Source organism: Sinocyclocheilus grahami, unplaced genomic scaffold, assembly GCF_001515645.1.
Source record: "Sinocyclocheilus grahami isolate Dianchi unplaced genomic scaffold, SAMN03320097.WGS_v1.1 scaffold2156.1, whole genome shotgun sequence".
NCBI classification, from domain to species: domain Eukaryota; kingdom Metazoa; phylum Chordata; class Actinopteri; order Cypriniformes; family Cyprinidae; genus Sinocyclocheilus; species Sinocyclocheilus grahami.
In genome coordinates, this window is record NW_015507335.1 from 139,752 (window position 1) to 157,795 (window position 18,044).

The 18,044-nt window shown below is 36.5% G+C and overlaps 1 protein-coding gene across 1 annotated transcript in view; it reads left to right on the top strand.

Moving 5' to 3' along the window:
* LOC107574232 (nck-associated protein 1-like) overlaps positions 1-17,543 on the top strand; it is an 18,763-nt gene extending 1,220 nt beyond the window's left edge. Inside the window, exons 2-28 of the mRNA XM_016260687.1 lie at positions 734-844; positions 944-1,036; positions 1,731-1,787; positions 1,875-2,017; positions 3,080-3,170; positions 3,434-3,571; positions 3,690-3,738; positions 4,900-5,056; positions 5,169-5,225; positions 5,326-5,422; positions 5,580-5,689; positions 6,591-6,723; positions 6,811-6,892; positions 7,304-7,362; positions 8,200-8,345; positions 10,204-10,234; positions 10,341-10,567; positions 11,363-11,493; positions 11,799-11,896; positions 12,024-12,117; positions 14,239-14,321; positions 14,664-14,744; positions 14,901-14,994; positions 15,086-15,202; positions 15,476-15,585; positions 16,798-16,887; positions 16,977-17,543. Of these exons, the coding sequence (XP_016116173.1) occupies positions 734-844; positions 944-1,036; positions 1,731-1,787; positions 1,875-2,017; positions 3,080-3,170; positions 3,434-3,571; positions 3,690-3,738; positions 4,900-5,056; positions 5,169-5,225; positions 5,326-5,422; positions 5,580-5,689; positions 6,591-6,723; positions 6,811-6,892; positions 7,304-7,362; positions 8,200-8,345; positions 10,204-10,234; positions 10,341-10,567; positions 11,363-11,493; positions 11,799-11,896; positions 12,024-12,117; positions 14,239-14,321; positions 14,664-14,744; positions 14,901-14,994; positions 15,086-15,202; positions 15,476-15,585; positions 16,798-16,887; positions 16,977-17,093 (2,796 nt within the window). The 3' untranslated portion in view covers positions 17,094-17,543. The remainder of the gene's footprint in view (positions 1-733; positions 845-943; positions 1,037-1,730; positions 1,788-1,874; positions 2,018-3,079; positions 3,171-3,433; positions 3,572-3,689; positions 3,739-4,899; positions 5,057-5,168; positions 5,226-5,325; positions 5,423-5,579; positions 5,690-6,590; positions 6,724-6,810; positions 6,893-7,303; positions 7,363-8,199; positions 8,346-10,203; positions 10,235-10,340; positions 10,568-11,362; positions 11,494-11,798; positions 11,897-12,023; positions 12,118-14,238; positions 14,322-14,663; positions 14,745-14,900; positions 14,995-15,085; positions 15,203-15,475; positions 15,586-16,797; positions 16,888-16,976) is intronic.
* Positions 17,544-18,044: the final 501 nt, after the last annotated feature.

Below are 18,044 nucleotides of genomic sequence, written 5' to 3' on the forward strand. Positions count from 1 at the left end.
TACAAAACACCCAAAGACAACAGCAGAACGTTACAGGCTACGCAATCACCAGCGAAGCGTTCAAGTGTGTGTGCATATTTTAAAGTCCTTCTAGTTTTTGATTAATTTGTAAATGATACTGGTTTTTGAGCCATACAGAGAACAATGATGCCAGGTATGGTCAAACTTTTCGTCTTCAGAGCATGCCAGGAAAAGTTATGGATTTTGTGTAATAAATGTACCAAACCATGATCACTGAACACATCAGTGGAGTTGATAGATCCGAGGCTGTGTTTCTGCAACCGTTAGGTATATTGAGACCAAACTGTGTGTGTGTCACTGTCACGCCACGCTGACCACACCATATCAATCAGGTCACAGCGCCACCTACTGATCAAAAGGGATAAGCACTTAAATCACATTACAGGTGATGGTATTTAGGATCTTTTTAACTATTTTGCCAAAAACCTACAAATGTCTTTAATTTCTCATTTTTTGCTGATGATGTGCTTGAGCCTGATGACTGCTGTTTGCAGATATGTTTAGTAATAATAATAATTGTATTAACATTTAAATCTATAAAGAGGATAGATAAAAATGAGGATCTGTGCGTAGTCACTGTAAGAGCACCCATGCTTTCCTGGGTCATCATTTAACATCTAGGGGCATGACTGGTTTTTGGCTGGTTTGGCGTTCAGTATTTTATGTGATTTTGCATTCTGGGTTTTGGGTCATATATAAGTTTTTTTTTCAGGTATGCACAGACTCAAAGCGAAGACCATCATACTTCACTGAAAAAAGCATGGAGTCTTCTGTAAAATACATCAACAGAAAATTCCCCAACATTGACATCAGGGGTGGCAGTGTGAGTATTCACAGATAAAACGTGATTCCTTGTTGTCTTTGTTCTTGGCTCAGATGTTGAATATTTAATTTCCCTTTTCTCAATCAAATGTTTCTGCAGCAACATCTGAGCAGCGTACAGAAGCAGAAGTCAGCTGTGTTGGAGGGCCTGCACAGTTACTACGAGTCCTTCATCGATGTCATGGAGTTCAGGGTAAGAATGTCAGCGGATTCAACTCCTTGTCAACTTAAGTTCATTTGGTGGCCATCTTGGTAATATTACCACCAGACAGCAGTTTCTAGTTATGCAAGTACAACTTAATCTACTTGAACTGAGGAAGACAAATCTTTACAACTGTTTGCAAAAATCAGTTAATTAAAACAAAATTCAATAACATGCCAAATCAGCAATGCAAGCTTCATTTGTAAGTTGCTTTAGATACAGGTGTGCAATGTCTTTATTAAACTGAACACAAAGTGTTCACTACCTCCTTCCACCACTGCTCAGATATATATATATATATATATATCACTATTCATCATTGTGAATAAGATGCTATTTGCTGGTATCTAACATGGTGCAAACAGTGCCACTAGATAGACACTAAAAACAAGTAGCAATGACCAAAAACCAGCGAGGAAAATCTTTCAATATTACTGGAGCTAAACCTAAAAAGGTCCCACTTCAGCACTTTATTCGGGCATTTCTGAGGAAAAATGTTGATACATTTGCTGACAAATTGTTTGAGGCTTATGGCATTGTGCCTTAAAATAAGAGTCACCAGATTCCACATTTGAACGTTAACTTTCACATGAACTAATGCTTTACTAACAATGCGTTTCTAACACAACTTGGTATATGTAATGTGATTGATATATAGTTTCTTTATATTTTCATTATTCTTTAGGACCATGTTTATGAGTTGCTCAACACAATAGATGCCTGCCAGTGCTACTTTGACATAGTAAGTACGACTCTTGAAGAGAGGAAAGGAAATCAAAGGAGAGGCAGAGATGGTTTTACACTAATCTGTGGTCATAATCCATTTCAGGCTGTAAATTTTGACCTCACCAAGAACTACCTGGACCTTATCGTCACCTACGCCTCAGTCATTTACATGCTGTCCCGTATTGATGACAAGAAGGCAATTGTTGGAATGTATAACTGTGCATTTGAGTTCTGCAATGGAAACAGGTAACAGATTTTTAGACACAGTCACGGTGCTTTTGGACAGTTATACGTACAAATACTCATAACAGTTCATAAGCATTTCACAATTTGGAGGGAAACAAACTCAGACAATTTCATAATTTTCCTATTTGGCACATTGGCACATCTCATTGTCATTTGTGTTTGTACGATCTGCTCACGTGATCCTCTGAGGGCTACTGGAGGTTTGGTGGTGACTTTTTTCCTACAAATCATACGTTTTCATATAAAATCGCCAACTTGTACAATACTTACATATTGTCATGAGATTGGGCTGAACACAATGTACATTTCATATCAATATGAATCTGCAATTACACGTGATTTCAATATTTACACCACATCTTTCAGTTTAAGTATACAGTACAGTGTGAAATCAGTTTCTGAAATCATTTAGTAAATGGCTTTTCTTTCAGATGATGTGATGTCAGAACATTTGCTCAATTGATCATTTAAAAAAAAGTAGTAAATGTAAATTTGATAGTAAATGGCTTTTCCTGGTTTATGTATCTTTATGTATTCTCGCAGTCATTGTGTAAACATAAACCTACACACATTTACATTTAAGCAACAGAAACAAGTGACTTGTAGGTGATTCTCATCCCCAGGACGTTGTCTTATCACTCTTTTTTGGTCTCATTAATGTTCAGTTTAATTCAAATCTGCATGCTATTACATTCTGAAAAAAATTGTTTTATTTTCGCACAGCCGAATGTGAAACAGATTCATATAGTTAGAGACAGATCATTGCTTTACTTCAAGACTAGATGCAAAACGCTAACTTTTATATTCTTGTAGGAATATTATTATGACTACAATCAATCAAGTACTCTTATAGAATCATGTAGATTATTTATATCTAACCATCCAAATACATCCATTACTGGCTGGAGATTTTATTGGCTTGTATCTGTCTGTTGAGTCAGCCAACAGTCCTTGGCTCAGAAACATAATACAAATGCAGAAAGATGGATGTGAGGGCAATAGAATACGTCAGAAATATATAATAATACACTGGACGATTGTGTGTGTTATAACTCTACGCAGTGATCCCTCATTCCCTCGACTTGGTCAGATGTTTATTGAGTACGACCATCCCTGGAAAAAACTTTCAGAGGAGTTTGGTCCCCACACCAAGGTCAGTCCCCTATAGATACACCAGACAATTATATATACAAAATAATATTCTTATGATATGCAAAATCAGCGTCGGTCTTATTATATTCTAGTGTTTGGCACGTACCACTCAGTTTCTGTTTGCTGTGCAGCCATATTAAAGAGAAATGAAACCCTAGTGAATATTGGATAGATAAGTCTTCAGACTTAGACAAAAGCTGAAGTGTAGTCATTCTAGTCTGTGAGTGATTCAGTTAATATGTGGATGTCTGTGTTGTTGGTCAGTCTGTGACAGGGGCTCTCCTCTCGCTGCGCATGGTGTATCCGCGGAGGAATCTGTCTGCTGATCAGTGGCGCAGCGCTCAGCTCTTGTCTCTGCTGGCGTCCCCTGCTGCCATGCTCAGCCCTACGTGCTGTGACACCGTACGTACACCCGTTATCAGTTCAGCTGTGTGGCTGTTTGGTTATACAATGCCACTGCAGTCCATGATGTGTCAGTATACAGTTTGTGTAAAGGACTAACACTGAGCATTGCTTCTAGATGGCTTGTGAGTATCTGTCCATGGAGGTGATGGAGCGCTGGATCCTCAGTGAGTATCTGTTAAATACAAGGAGACATACACTTTCAGTACAATCTTTACCTAAGATCACGCTACACTAGCTGTCAGGCCGAGAGAGAGAGAGGGAGGTGAAGTTAGATGGAAATGAAAATGAATTATTGTGCAAATGACTCACCAGAAGAATGCAGTCTCTCATCTAGAATAATATGTATTAATTTGAGTAAGGTTAAGAACTAATTCATGTGCAAACGTGAATCTGGTGGAAATGCTTTGTGAGACGTTTTTAAGGACAAATCATCCACACATTTATTAGTGAATGAGACTTGATGATGGCTCTCATATGTGACCCTGGACCACAAAACCAGTCATAAGGGAAACATTTTTGAAATTTCGAAAAAATATATTTATCTTTATCATCTGAAAGCTGAATAAATAATCTTTCCATTGATGTATGGTTTGTTAGGATCGGACAATATTTGAAAATCTGGAATCTGAGGGTGCAAAAAAATCTAAATATTGAGAAAATCATCTTTAAAGTTGTTCAAATGAAGTTCTTAGCAATGCATATTACTAATCAAACATTAAGTTTTGATATATTTACGGTAGGAAATGAACAAAATATCTTCATGGAACATGATCTTTACTTAATATTATTAATGATTTTTGGCATAAAAGAAAAATTTATAATTGTGACCCATACAATGTATTGTTGGCTATTGCTACAAATATCCCCCAGCGACTCAACACTGCTTTTGTGCTGCAGGGACACATATAATGGTTGATATTTTAATGATCTTTTATAGACCTCTGAATGATTCTTCATTCTGACTCTTTCTCTGAATTAAATTGATTTGTTTGCGTCAGTGAAACTCTACTCCCCACAGGAGACAATCACAACAGAGAAATGGAAATCTGACGATGTTAATGCGTTAATGAAAAACCATTTTAATGATAATATGAGCCTCAAAACTGTAATACTGTAGTAGATTGAGTTTTGTGGATCTCAGTGCCCCCAAATATCTGTAAATAACCTGCTGGTTATAAACTTGGATGTAACCAAATAGATGCTTCCATGAACAGACGCCCCAGATGAGGTGCATAGAGAGTTAGTTTCCTAATGTTCATGTGAATGAATGTATGAATGAAAGACAGTACATTTGCACTGATATGCTGTTATCTTGTGGTTGTCAGTTGGCTTCCTGTTGTGCCATAGCAGTCTAAACGCCAATGCAGACTCTCAGAATCTGTGGAAGATGGCCCTGCGTAACGGCCTGTACCTCACAGTCATCAGAGACGAGATACTCAACATACACAAGCTCTCCGAGGACTTCTTCGACAGTCTCAAAGGGTAACACGTGCATGCAGTACACACATGTATCAACAGCCTGACATCAAGATTTTGATGTATCACAGAATTATTTATTGTAATGTACACAGTTTATCTTCACTGTTGTTTACAGGTACAGTAAGCGCATTCCCGACATCAAAGAATGCAAAGAGTATGTCATCATTAACTGGTGAGCATCTTAACTATTTCGAATGTCCCAAATGGGCATCGAGCTTTTGTCAGACTCCAGAATGCAGACTAAATGTTCACTCATCTCACGGGTTTTCCAGCGGGGCATTGCGGAGAGAGAAGCGCAACTTCCTGAGAAATGCCCTGAAGGAACTTACCAAAGTTTTGGAGGATGAACCTGCTTTGCTTGGACCCAAGGTTTCAACTGTTCTTTTACTTTACTATTATTATTATTATTGTTAGTCATATTTATTTATTGCTTTTTTGCTATATTTAAATGCAAATAAATTGTAATAATGTAGAGTGGTAAGACATCTCTGAGGCATGAACTGTACGGTATATGCGCCCGCTCTAGGCTTTGTTTGTGTTCATGGCGCTGTCGTTCTCCCGAGACGAAGTGCTCTGGCTTGTGCGTCATGCAGAGAACATCCCCAAAACCAAGACCCCGGAGGACTACGCAGACTCGTAAGTTTCACTGAGCTGCAGGACGTGAGCATTCAACACATCTGTAACATACCGTATGTGACCTTCTCCATTAGTTTCATTCACTATTCACCAACTATTTACCAACAAACCTAACATTTTATGCAACACGTTTTGTTTTTGAAAAAAAAGTTTCTGATCATCATGGAAATATCAGAAAAGGACAGCAGAGTGACAACATTAGACGTTCATTCTAAGATCTTTACATCATGATCTGAGTGTTATTAAGGGTTATTATATGTCAGTACTGTGTCAGTATTTGAGATTCATTATTTAATTAAAACACAATCAATTTATTTTTCTTATTTCATTGCTGTCACACAATAGTAAAATCCGTACCATCACATATAAAAGCAGTTCGTTAGTTTTTTTCTTTTTCTTTCTTTCTTTCTTTCTTAAGTTTTAAAGTAGTCAAAAGTGCCTCTAACTGAAGAATCACATTTGTATATTATGCTTGCTATGAAGGCTGCTATTACATTTTCCAAAATTAAAAGTGAAGCACTGGTGACTTTGTAAACTTGGAAAGACTATTATGGTAATATCTACTTTCCGGTAACACTTTAGAATAGAACACTTATTCACTCTTAACTATGACTTTTCCCTCAAAAAACTCCTAATTTGCTGCTTATTAAGAGTTAGTAAGGTAGTTGTTAAGTTTAGGTATTGGGTAGCATTAGGGATGGAGAATAAGGTCATGCAGAATATATGTGCTTAATTAGTACTAATAAATGGCTAATATTCTAGTAATATGCATGCTAATATGCAACTAGTTAAGAGACCCTAAAATAAAGTGTTACCCACTTTCCTAGATTGTTGTGTGAATTGCACACACACACACATGAACCTTTCATATGTTCACATGCTCAATGTTTTTGTCGTACAGACAGATGGCAGAGCTCCTCTACTACATGGAAAAGTTGCGCACTCTGTTGGCTCAACACAGATATGTTATACAACGCTACCATCTGCAGTACTTGTCACAGTATGATGCTCTAGCGCTGAACGACACCATTCAGGTACTCCGGCACACGGCACTGCTCACTGAAGCGCATTTCTGTAAGAAGGTTTGCAGTTGTGCTTCATTTTCTATCTTCTCATTTCAGGGTATGTACGTCTGTCCGGAGGAAGAATCCGTTCTTATGTCGTCGTTTGTCTCAACTCTGTCCGCACTGAGTCTCAAGCACTGTGAGTTGTCTTTCAGTTTTCTCTTCACAGGCTGTGTACTCTGTGCATACTCGCACAGGTCGCAGCAGTACAAGGTTTTTAGGTAGTGTTGTGACTGCTTAATTGGGCTGGATTTGTTTGGGATTGTAAACTCTGAAATTAGAGCTTTGTGCGACTGACCAACTGGTCAAAAGACAAACTTGAGGGGAAAAGTGTTTTTTTTTTGTTCATATTAAAAATATTGTGGGTTTGTTTGTATGTGTGGTTTAAGGTACAGTTCATATTTGAGAAATAGGTATGACATGATTTAAGTAAATATTGTTCAACTGCCGTCTTTCAGCATCTTTTATAAAATGTGCAGCAGGAATTCAAATCCAGGTGTTACATAGAGATTTCTTTTCTTAATATTCGTTGGTGGTCTTGTTTATACAGTGGATGCAGGAGAAGAGTTTGATCTGAAACCATTCAGACTGGACTGGTTAAGATTGCAGGTACGGCTTAAGCAAAACTGAATTAATCTGAAGCCTAAATAAGAAAAGAAAATAGGCCAAAATAGGAAGACCTTTGGACACACACTTTCATTCATTTACTGTGGTTGAAGTTGAAGTTTCCTGAATACTTTTTAAAATGAAAATATGAAGGGAACTTGTTCATCTAATCAATTAGATCTCACATATTTATACAGCAGGAACATGCTTACCTCACTGCCACTTTTCAGTTTCCCTCCACTTTTTTTAAACATATGTATTGTTAATACTAAATGTTGAACCATATTTCTTTATTCAATGTATAGCACACCAAATTGACCCATGTCACCCACTGGGAAATCACAGCACTAGTTCTTAACCAAGCTAGAACAATGTTCCAGATTGGAGTTTGTGGTTTTGTGTTTCTTTATTATTATTATTAGTAGTAGTAGTAGTATCATTATTTTAGCGATTTATTTGGTCATTTTATTTTAAAACTTAGTCATTCTTTCAATTTTACACATAATGTCTAGCATAGACTACACAGATGTATTCACTATGTTTGTTTTCATTGTTTTCGTCAATCTGGACACTTGGAGGACAACATCGGGTAGGATGGAATAACGAGTTGTTGTTGTTTTCAGTAAAATAAAGAAAATTACATCTTAATTGATTATTCAAAAAAATTATCGGCCAGTTAATCAATAAGCAAAATAATATTGCAGCCACATTTTGTGTAAGAATGTCTGCCAATTGAATACATGCATTTAGTACACACTCAAGACACTCAATCTCAATAATCCATCAAAAGTTACGGCAACCATTCCAGATCTGATGACCCAAAGTGTTTGCGTTCTTCAGGTGTACACCAGTGCTGGTAAAGCTGCTCTGGCACTGAAGGACTACCCTGATCTTGCCAAGGTCATGAACATGGCCCAGTTTCACACTAGGATGATGGACAATGTGAATGAACTCCTCTGTGAGACGGCTGATCTCTCTATTCTCTGGTGAGTCACTTCTGAGTGATTGAGTGAAGCTGTGACATCAGTACAGATGCACATTTATGTTGTGTGGTGTAAGGGTCATCCACGCAGGTTAAGAATGAATATGACAATAAAAAATAGAAATTCTGCGATTTCTTTTTTTGCTGATTTTTTCTTTGTGTTTGTATAAAGACATTATCTTAGCTGCGTTTTACCATATAATACAAGTGAATAAGGACTGTCAATCTCAAAAATGACTAAAAAGCACATCAAATTATCATGACAGTTTCCACATGATTCACGCTCTCCATTTCGAGTCTTCTAAAATCATGTGATAGGCTTGTGTGACATCTATTTGGTTTTTCACAGATAATCTTCCCCTCTGCAGAAGCTTTGAAATAGAGTACAAAAGTTGTATTAACTACACAAATGCCACATCGACACCATTTGATGTCATTGACCCCAAACTGTGTTAGTTCTTGCATGTTTCCATTGATGTTGATGATGTTTCAGAGCTATACGATTCAAAAGCTAATCAGAGGAGGAGATTTGGACTAATGGTTTGTCACACAGAAGATCATATTGAGACCATGAATACAGAGTCCTCAGTCCTTTATTATGATGAAATGTGTGGCCAGGATATTAATCAAAAATGCACCTTGTTGAAATTTGCATCTTCTGTGAGTCTTAAAAAATGTAAATGGACAAGAGATGCATACAGCTTAGAGATCCAGACATTTCTTTTGAGTTGACGTGCCTGTAATGTTTCAGTTTCCACGCGAGAGTTATAAAATTGGACATAACTTTACACAGAAAAGTTTTTTCAAATGAAAATCATGTTAACACGGATATCGTTCATGTCTTGTGGTTATTCTTTTGAAGTGGAATAGTTGAACTTTTACGGATTGGCCCCATTCACTTCCATTGTAGGTGCCTCACAATAATCTAGACTTTAGCTTTTTGAAAGTCATTTTGTGGTAATCAACATTATGCCACAAGGGCAAATGTGACACTGGAGCACAAAACCAGAAAGCTGAATAAATAGATCCTCTCAGTTCCATGCTGTGTCTTAAAGGAATATCCCAGGTTCCCTCCTTTTCTTAAAAAAAAAGCAAAATTTGAGGTTACTATGAAGCACTTAAATGTGTATTGTTTAAGCTGTAAAGCTCATTTTAGGGTTTTAGGTGTTAAGTCATCATGGCAACAGAGTTATAAAATTGGACATAACTTTACACAGAAAAGTTTTTTCAAATGAAAATCATCTTAACACGGATATCGTTCATGTCTTGTGGTTATTCTTTTGAAGTGGAATAGTTGAACTTTTACGGATTGGCCCTATTCACTTCCATTGTAGGTGCCTCACAATAATCTAGACTTTAGCTTTTTGAAAGTCATTTTGTGGTAATCAACATTATGCCACAAGGGCAAATGTGACACTGGAGCACAAAACCACATCACATCCTCTGAAAGCTGAATAAATAGGCTTTCCACTGATGTGTGGTTTGTTGGGATAGGACAATATTTGGCTGAGATACAACTATTAGAAAATCTGGAATCTGAGGGTGCAAAACAATCTAAATATTGAGAAAATCATCTTTAAAGTTGTTCAAATGAAGTTCTTAGCAATGCATATCACTAATCAAACATTAAGTTAATATATTTACGGTAGGACATTTACAAAATATCTTTATAGAACATGATCTTTACTTAATATCCTAATGATTTTTTGGCATAAATGAAAAATCTATAATTTTGACCCATACAATGTATTGTTGGCTATTGCTACAAATATCCCCCAGCGACTCAACACTGCTTTTGTGCTGCAGGGTCACAATTGTCAATTGAGCTTAACTGATTTTGAACCCAGAATATTCCTTTAAAGTTTGTTTGAGAGAGAGTCAGCCTTCACAACTGTAAAATCTAAATGAAAAGGCATTTGGTAAAAACACATGAGTTTGATAAATCATTAATCATGCACTGCTTTGTTCAGTCAGCATTGCTGTGACCTAACGAATAGAGGTTTACAGGGTAATTGTGCAGATGGCCAATTATAATCAGAGCACTCATGAAATCGCCCGACCCACTGACCTGCTGGCTGGGATTCAAGCGTATGTTACGAGTCTGCATAGCCTCAGCTGCTACATCAACATTGATGTCACACGACTGGTGAAGAACGTCTTGTTGCAGCAGACGCAACCGCTGGACTCATATGGCACTCAGACCATCACAACACTCTATACAAACTGGTAAGACCCCATGAAATCGTATTAGCTTACAGGGCCATTCCCTCTAAGCTGACTAGACCCCTACCACCAGGTGAGGATCAGTGACACATAAGGTCACCTGTGTATCCCGTAGTTCACAGGCCATCCTGCTTCAGACATGACCACAGGGAGGTAATTGTAACCCTGCCCCCTCAAATGAATCACCACTGCACAGACTCGATGACAGCGGCCATACCTGGGACATTTTGGCTTCACTTCTTTTATAGTGGAAGGAAGTGGAGACGCGTCATACATCTTTTTTTTTACAGTCTATATGGTTCACAAATGAAAACAAGTGAAAAGCAGTCTGGGCATTCCGTTTGAATGGCTGCTTCACAAGACACAGCTGAATTTTCTCAAAATTACCTTCCAAATAGTAGCATTTTGCTTCAGTTGTTTGTCGATGTATATCTCCTTCATCCAGTGCTGTTTGTTCTCTGCGTTCTTAAGTATCTTGACACTGTCTGTTTTACTTACACTTCAGATGAATCAGAGAGAGTGGTCCAAAAGAACGATTAATTCACGAATTTGTATCGCTGGTTGGGTAGAAATAAATAGGGACACAAGTAATAACTTTTTCAGGTCAGTGAGTATGCTCATGGCACATACAGTGTGTTCAGCTGTACAGACTGGTTGCATATCAATAACACATTAAAGACAGTCCTGAAATTCAGGAATGAAACATCTGATTGCCTTCATGAGTCACTGAATATAAATATCACATTTCTGGTCTCCAATTTAAAAGTAGTTAATGTGTTTCTGGTCTCCTGTTGTCAGGTTTCTGGAGGGTCTCTTGCGTCAGGCCAGCAGTGCTCTCATAGTCCACTGTCCTACCACACAGTGTTTTGTAAACCAGAATACTGAGAATGAGCAGAGCTTTCATGCTGAGGAATACGCGGACATCTGTGGTAAGCTGAAAATTAAAATAATATTTCAGCTAAATAGCTAAAGGTTTAAGCTAAATATTTTGTTTCACAATTTTAATAGGCTACTGGATCTGTATACCACTTCAATTTTTATACATGTATTCTTAAGCATTTGTTTCCCAAAGTAATATGATGTGTTTCTTTTATAGCAACAACAACAACAACAACAACAATAATAATAATACATGCCCACACTTTCTATTTTTGTATTGTACTTAAAATTATATTATTCTATTAAATGGATACATGGCAAAAGACTGATTTTATGCTGACATATTTCTCTGTAGGGTTGCGATCATTGGCTGAACTGATTGGCCCTTATGGACTGAAGTTTTTAAATGAGAACCTCATGTGGCACATCATATCCCAAGTTGGAGAACTGAAGGTATGACATTTTTCAAAATGAAGAAATTCTTGTGGCATAATGTACAAACAAGGCCAATGAAATAGCTAATCAAAAGTATATGTGATAAAGTATAGATTATTGAACTAGCTCATGTTGTTGTTTTCAGAAACTTGTAAGTGACAACATGGATGTCCTGGTGCAAATGAGAGCTAACTTTGAAAATCCTGAAGCAATGAGTGACCTTCAAAAGAAACTAACAGGTGCGATTACAGTTCATACACTTTCAAGCTTCATTACTCAAGCTTAAATCTAATCTGTCAATATTTAGAAACTTTCATCCTACATAGTTTTCTGCAGTTTTTAACATTCTTCCTTTCAAAAGTAATCACAACTACGACTCTATTATTAAATATAACAATATCATAAAACAAGTAAATGAGCTGTTTAAAAAAAAAAAAAAAGCCCACTGAACTGACATACAATGACATTCTAGACTGGAGAATTGTGTGCTTCCCATTGTATGTCAGTGGGAAGTGGAGGGTCCTATAATTTTCCAGTATGTTGATACTCCCGTGTACAAAGTGAGCTCTATACAGATATGGTTTTTCGAGTTTGGTGTGGAAGAATTTGACAGGCCTGCACAAAAACTAGCCCTTATCAGTAGTGGCAAGGTCCGAAAAGACAACAATGGAGTGCTGCCTGAACTAGACTGGCAAGAGCAATTTCAGATACTTGAGCACACGAAACAGGAGAAAGGAGGTGATTCCAACCAGTTCTCACTATCTGATACTTTAACAGGCTTTAACAAGCACTTGAGGTAAAAAAAAAAGCTAAATACTTAAACCACCCATGACCAATCACTATTACCATGTGCTGTTCTTCTTGCACTCTCTTCGGAACTCTTCTCTCACACAAAGGTCTCCTCTGTATTAACGCTCTCTTAAAAGAAATTAATGCAATAACCAGACATGGCAAAACTCTACCAGAAATACAAATATAAGAGAATTGCTATTACCAATATCCTACAAAATTAAAAGGCAGGAAATTGTATTTATAATAATTCAATATAAATCATTGAAATATTATTGAATAAACACATTGAATTATAATAATCCAACAAATTAAATTAGTTTTATCAATTTAATTTAATTTATTTTTTCATCAAAATGTATTCATGCTTTTTAAGCTAGGTGTAACGTTGGGAGGTGTGGCGACGGATTTGGATCCAAATGCAGGCTTTATTCAGAAGTGTGGTCAAAACAGGCAGGGTCAAACTACAGCAAACAGGTACAATCCAGGATGAGACAAAAGAGTAATCCAATAAACAGGTGAAGGTCAGGGCAGGGCAGGCAGCAAACAATCAGAAATCAGAAACAGTCCAGGGTCAAAAACAAGGCAAGGCAAGAAGGAACAAGGACAACACGGGAACGCAACAGGCTAGACAATACTCAGCAATGTGTGAGTGTGAGTTATCCCGAAGCGCGAGTGTCGAGATCCCGAAGCGCAGATGTTTCGAAACACTGCTCCGAAGTGTGAATCGAAACACCCATGTCACGTGACTAAGGCGAATCAAAGCATCGGTGCGTTTCACAAGTGTTTCGAGACCCGAATCTGCTTTTGATCGAAAGGGTCGGGAACAAACCACATATTCGCACATCTGTCTTAACCTAACTCCCGCAAAGTATAAAAGTGGAGTTAATGCAGCAGAACAATTAATATATTTAAATAAAATAAAAAAATGCCAGGCGTTGTGGTTTGATGTCTTTTATTAATGTAAATTTTTTCATGACAAAAATAACATTCACAAAGAGTTCATTCAGTTGTCAGAGAGATGTTACAATACATTACAAGAACAGAACAATAAAAACACAACTTTCAAATATTTATATGCATGCTTCACCTCGGATTCGAACCTAAAGTGACAGGTTCTGACAACATGTCAATCGTGCACACTAAGCACTCCCCCAACCCACATGGTGAGATGACGTGCACAACATATATGTTATTCGTTGTCAATGCTGTTTCAGAGCAATACTTGAAAATGAGTAGAGACGGGTGTCAAATTGTTTTGAAGCCTCGGCACATTTGCTTCGACTGTTTCATGAAGCCTCGCTCTGCCCACCAGTAGTGTGAGTGCAACCTTTATAGTGCTTCTGATTGGAAACAGGTGGAGTCTGATAACGAGTTCCTAGGCAGAGGGTTATGGGAAATGTAGTCTGCGAGAGTGTGACAGCAGTGTCCTCTGGGAGAGCTCATGGGCCCTCCAGCTGCTGATCGTGACACTAGGGGATGTTTTACTCAGTCATAATTATATTCTTCTCTTATTTCTCTGTAGACTTGTACGTTTATTAAAAGTTGATTTATCCAATGTTTTTCATCAGGCTGTGAGAATGTTTTGAAGAGAATGACGATTATTGGTGTGATTCTGTCATTTCGCTCTATGGTCCAAGAAGCTCTTGCGGAGGTGAATGTCTCTATTTATGTAAATTAATGTTGAATCAGAACACAATAGATCAAGTGTTTTCTACATTCATATTCATTACAATAATATCCGATATAATGTTGATATTAAATGTAAAAAAAGACTGTAGTTATATATGTCAAGCTATACATAAAGCTTATACATAAATATTTTCAAGCTTTAAAAAATACACTAATCCCCTCTGTATTTGTCATGGTATGTGTACATCTTATGGTATATACAGTACATCAAGATAACTGCATTATAATTTTTACATTTTATAATGTACTTCCGGGTTTATGAGTGAGCAAGGGATGTAAGTCTATTGATCATTTCCATCTGTAGATCATGGACAGACACTGCCCATTTCTAACGAGACCCATCAAATGCCTAAAGGACTTCATCTACCCTGAAGGTGACATCAAGGTAAATCACTGAGTCACTGCTACTGAAATAACCGAAATAACGGTTAGCTTCTTTACATGTATCTGTCATTACCTGTTGTTGTTTTTTCACAACCACACGTCATCTTAAGAAATACCTCATCTTTTGGATTGTCTTTCCATCTCTGATTATGTGTAGGTCACACTCGGTGTATATGAAATGGCTTCAGCAGCTGGTTTGCCTTGTGAGATCGACCCTACGCTGGTTTCAGCGATAGCAAACATGCAGACAGGTGAAGTCCCATATAGAAGTTTGTCTGTCTGAAACAATGTCTCAAGTTCATCTAATGTTTTCAATACATTATTCATTATTCTCCTCGGCAGACAACTCGTCCATTGAGGAGGAGTTCAAAATTACCTGCTTGCTGCTGGTTTATATAGCCGTGTCTTTACCCACCCTGTGCCTGGATCCAAACTCTTTCTACCGCCGAGAACATGGAGGTAACATTGGGCAGAAGAGCAGGAGTTGCATAAGAGGCAATGCAAATGCAGTCTTGACAACAAGTTGACGAAAACAACTAGTACACGGAGCAGATGATGACTGAATAAAGATAAACTCCAGAACATCTGCACTTGCTCTGATGGAACTAAAAGCCTATAAATAAAACAGACCATAAATAAAAGCCTAATACTTAGAGTAAATGCAAATCTTTGAAGATGTATTTTGCTAAACTCTTTCTGAAACTCAAATGAACTTGACTTGTTCTTCAACAGGTCATCAAAACAACATTCATTGCTTAGCCACTGCAGTTAACCATCTTGCTGCAGCTATGTTCACTGTCCAGAGAAAAAATATCCAGACACAGCTTCAAGAATTCCTGAAGGTAAACGAATAACCACTGAATACATGGCAAGAGTTCAGTATTTTTCATTCCATACATTGACATTCATAAATCCATAGCAAACATTTACTGAAAATCTTGGTAACGCTTCACAATTAGGTTCCCTTTGTTAACATTAGTTAACATTAACTATATTTATTAACATGAACTAACAATGAAAATTGTTTTAAAGTATTTATTAATCTCAGTTCATGTTAATTTCAAAATTTACCAATACATTGTTAAAATCAAAAGTTGTTAATATTATAATTAGTATTATTAATATTAGGACCTGAGCTAACATGAACTAACATGAAATACATTTGTATTTGTATTAACTAATCTTAACAAAGACTAGTAAATACTGTGACAAATATATTGCTAATTGTAGTTAGTGTTAGTTAATGCACTAATGATTAGCTAATCAGACCTTATTGTAAAGTCTTATTAAAATCGTGACTCCAGAACATCTGCACTTGCTCTGATGGAACTAAAAGCCTATAAATAAAACAGACCATAAATAAAAGCCTAATACTTAGAGTAAATGCAAATCTTTGAAGATGTATTTTGCTAAACTCTTTCTGAAACTCAAATGAACTTGACTTGTTCTTCAACAGGTCATCAAAACAACATTCATTGCTTAGCCACTGCAGTTAACCATCTTGCTGCAGCTATGTTCACTGTCCAGAGAAAAAATATCCAGACACAGCTTCAAGAATTCCTGAAGGTAAACGAATAACCACTGAATACATGGCAAGAGTTCAGTATTTTTCATTCCATACATTGACATTCATAAATCCATAGCAAACATTTACTGAAAATCTTGGTAACGCTTCACAATTAGGTTCCCTTTGTTAACATTAGTTAACATTAACTATATTTATTAACATGAACTAACAATGAAAATTGTTTTAAAGTATTTATTAATCTCAGTTCATGTTAATTTCAAAATTTACCAATACATTGTTAAAATCAAAAGTTGTTAATATTATAATTAGTATTATTAATATTAGGACCTGAGCTAACATGAACTAACATTAAATACATTTGTATTTGTATTAACTAATCTTAACAAAGACTAGTAAATACCGTGACAAATATATTGCTAATTGTAGTTAGTGTTAGTTAATGCACTAATGATTAGCTAATCAGACCTTATTGTAAAGTCTTATTAAAATCGTTTATCTAACATGTCCGATTACGCCCATCCTGTAGGTGGCATCATCTATCTTACTGCAATTAGGTCAGAATGTGGAGCGAATGGAAATAAAGAACAGAGATTCCGTTTATCTCATTCTACACATGGTAATAAACCTATGGCGAGTAATTGAATTACTATCATTTAAAAAATGGTTTATTATACAAATCTTACTTTTGTATTCTTTATGTTGTAGATAGTGGAGCAGTCACCGTTCTTGAGTCAAGACATGCTGGAAATGTGTTTTCCATATGTACTCCTCCGAAACGCTTACAGAGAGGTGCACAAGACCTTCATCCACACTATGGGCTAAACTTATGAGGATGTAAAATCACCACTTTGTTTTTGTACGCATCGTAGTTTAACAATTTAAATTGATATTCAGCTGGTTTAATTTTTATTGTGAATACTTGTCTAAGTAGATTCCAGTGGACTCTGGTGAAATTAGGGGAAAATAACAATATATAGAAAGGCGTTAGCAGTATACAGCTGCATATAATACTTATTTAAGTTTTTAACTTTTTGACACAATGATTAATAACAGAAAGTTGTATTTTCATGTAGGTCATTCTCACGAGCTGTTGCATTATACAAATTCACTGATAACCATAATTTGCACATTTTTAAAAATCTTCTTTATTGCTCCAGAATATAAATAGAAATTGCAGTGCCCAGCAGAAGCATCTAAACCAGTATATAATAATAACCTGCTAGCATACTAAAATAGTTTCTAGACAATGACTGTGATTGTGCTGTACATCGCACATTTGTATTTTTTTTAATGCATTTAAATTTTAAAGCTTTTTCTAGAAATGATCAAAAATGTGATTTATAAAATGAAAATGTTATCAAATAAAAAAAATCTTTCATTAGTGATATGTTTGTGTGTGTTTTGCTATGTTCACGTCTACTAGTGTGTTGGTTTATATGAACATATTTTAAAGAATATTTGAAAATAATACAATGGATACAAAGAATATTTCGTAGAAAACACAAAAACAAAAGCAAGCATGCTCTTGTAAACATCTCCTTGAAGATTTCTTTAGCATCATGCCTTTATTAAAATCTCTGCCTCTTCCCTCTTTCTGCTTCCTCTATGCAGACTTTTATTCTTTCACACCTGCCCCACAATCAAGGACTCCATAAATGCTCACAATTCATTCAACCTATTTGTCTAGTCTCAACAATGGCTGTTTAGATTGCACTGCTCTTCCTGGGAGTTTCTTCTTTATCTTCCTTCTTTCCACTTCCTGTGATTATCAAA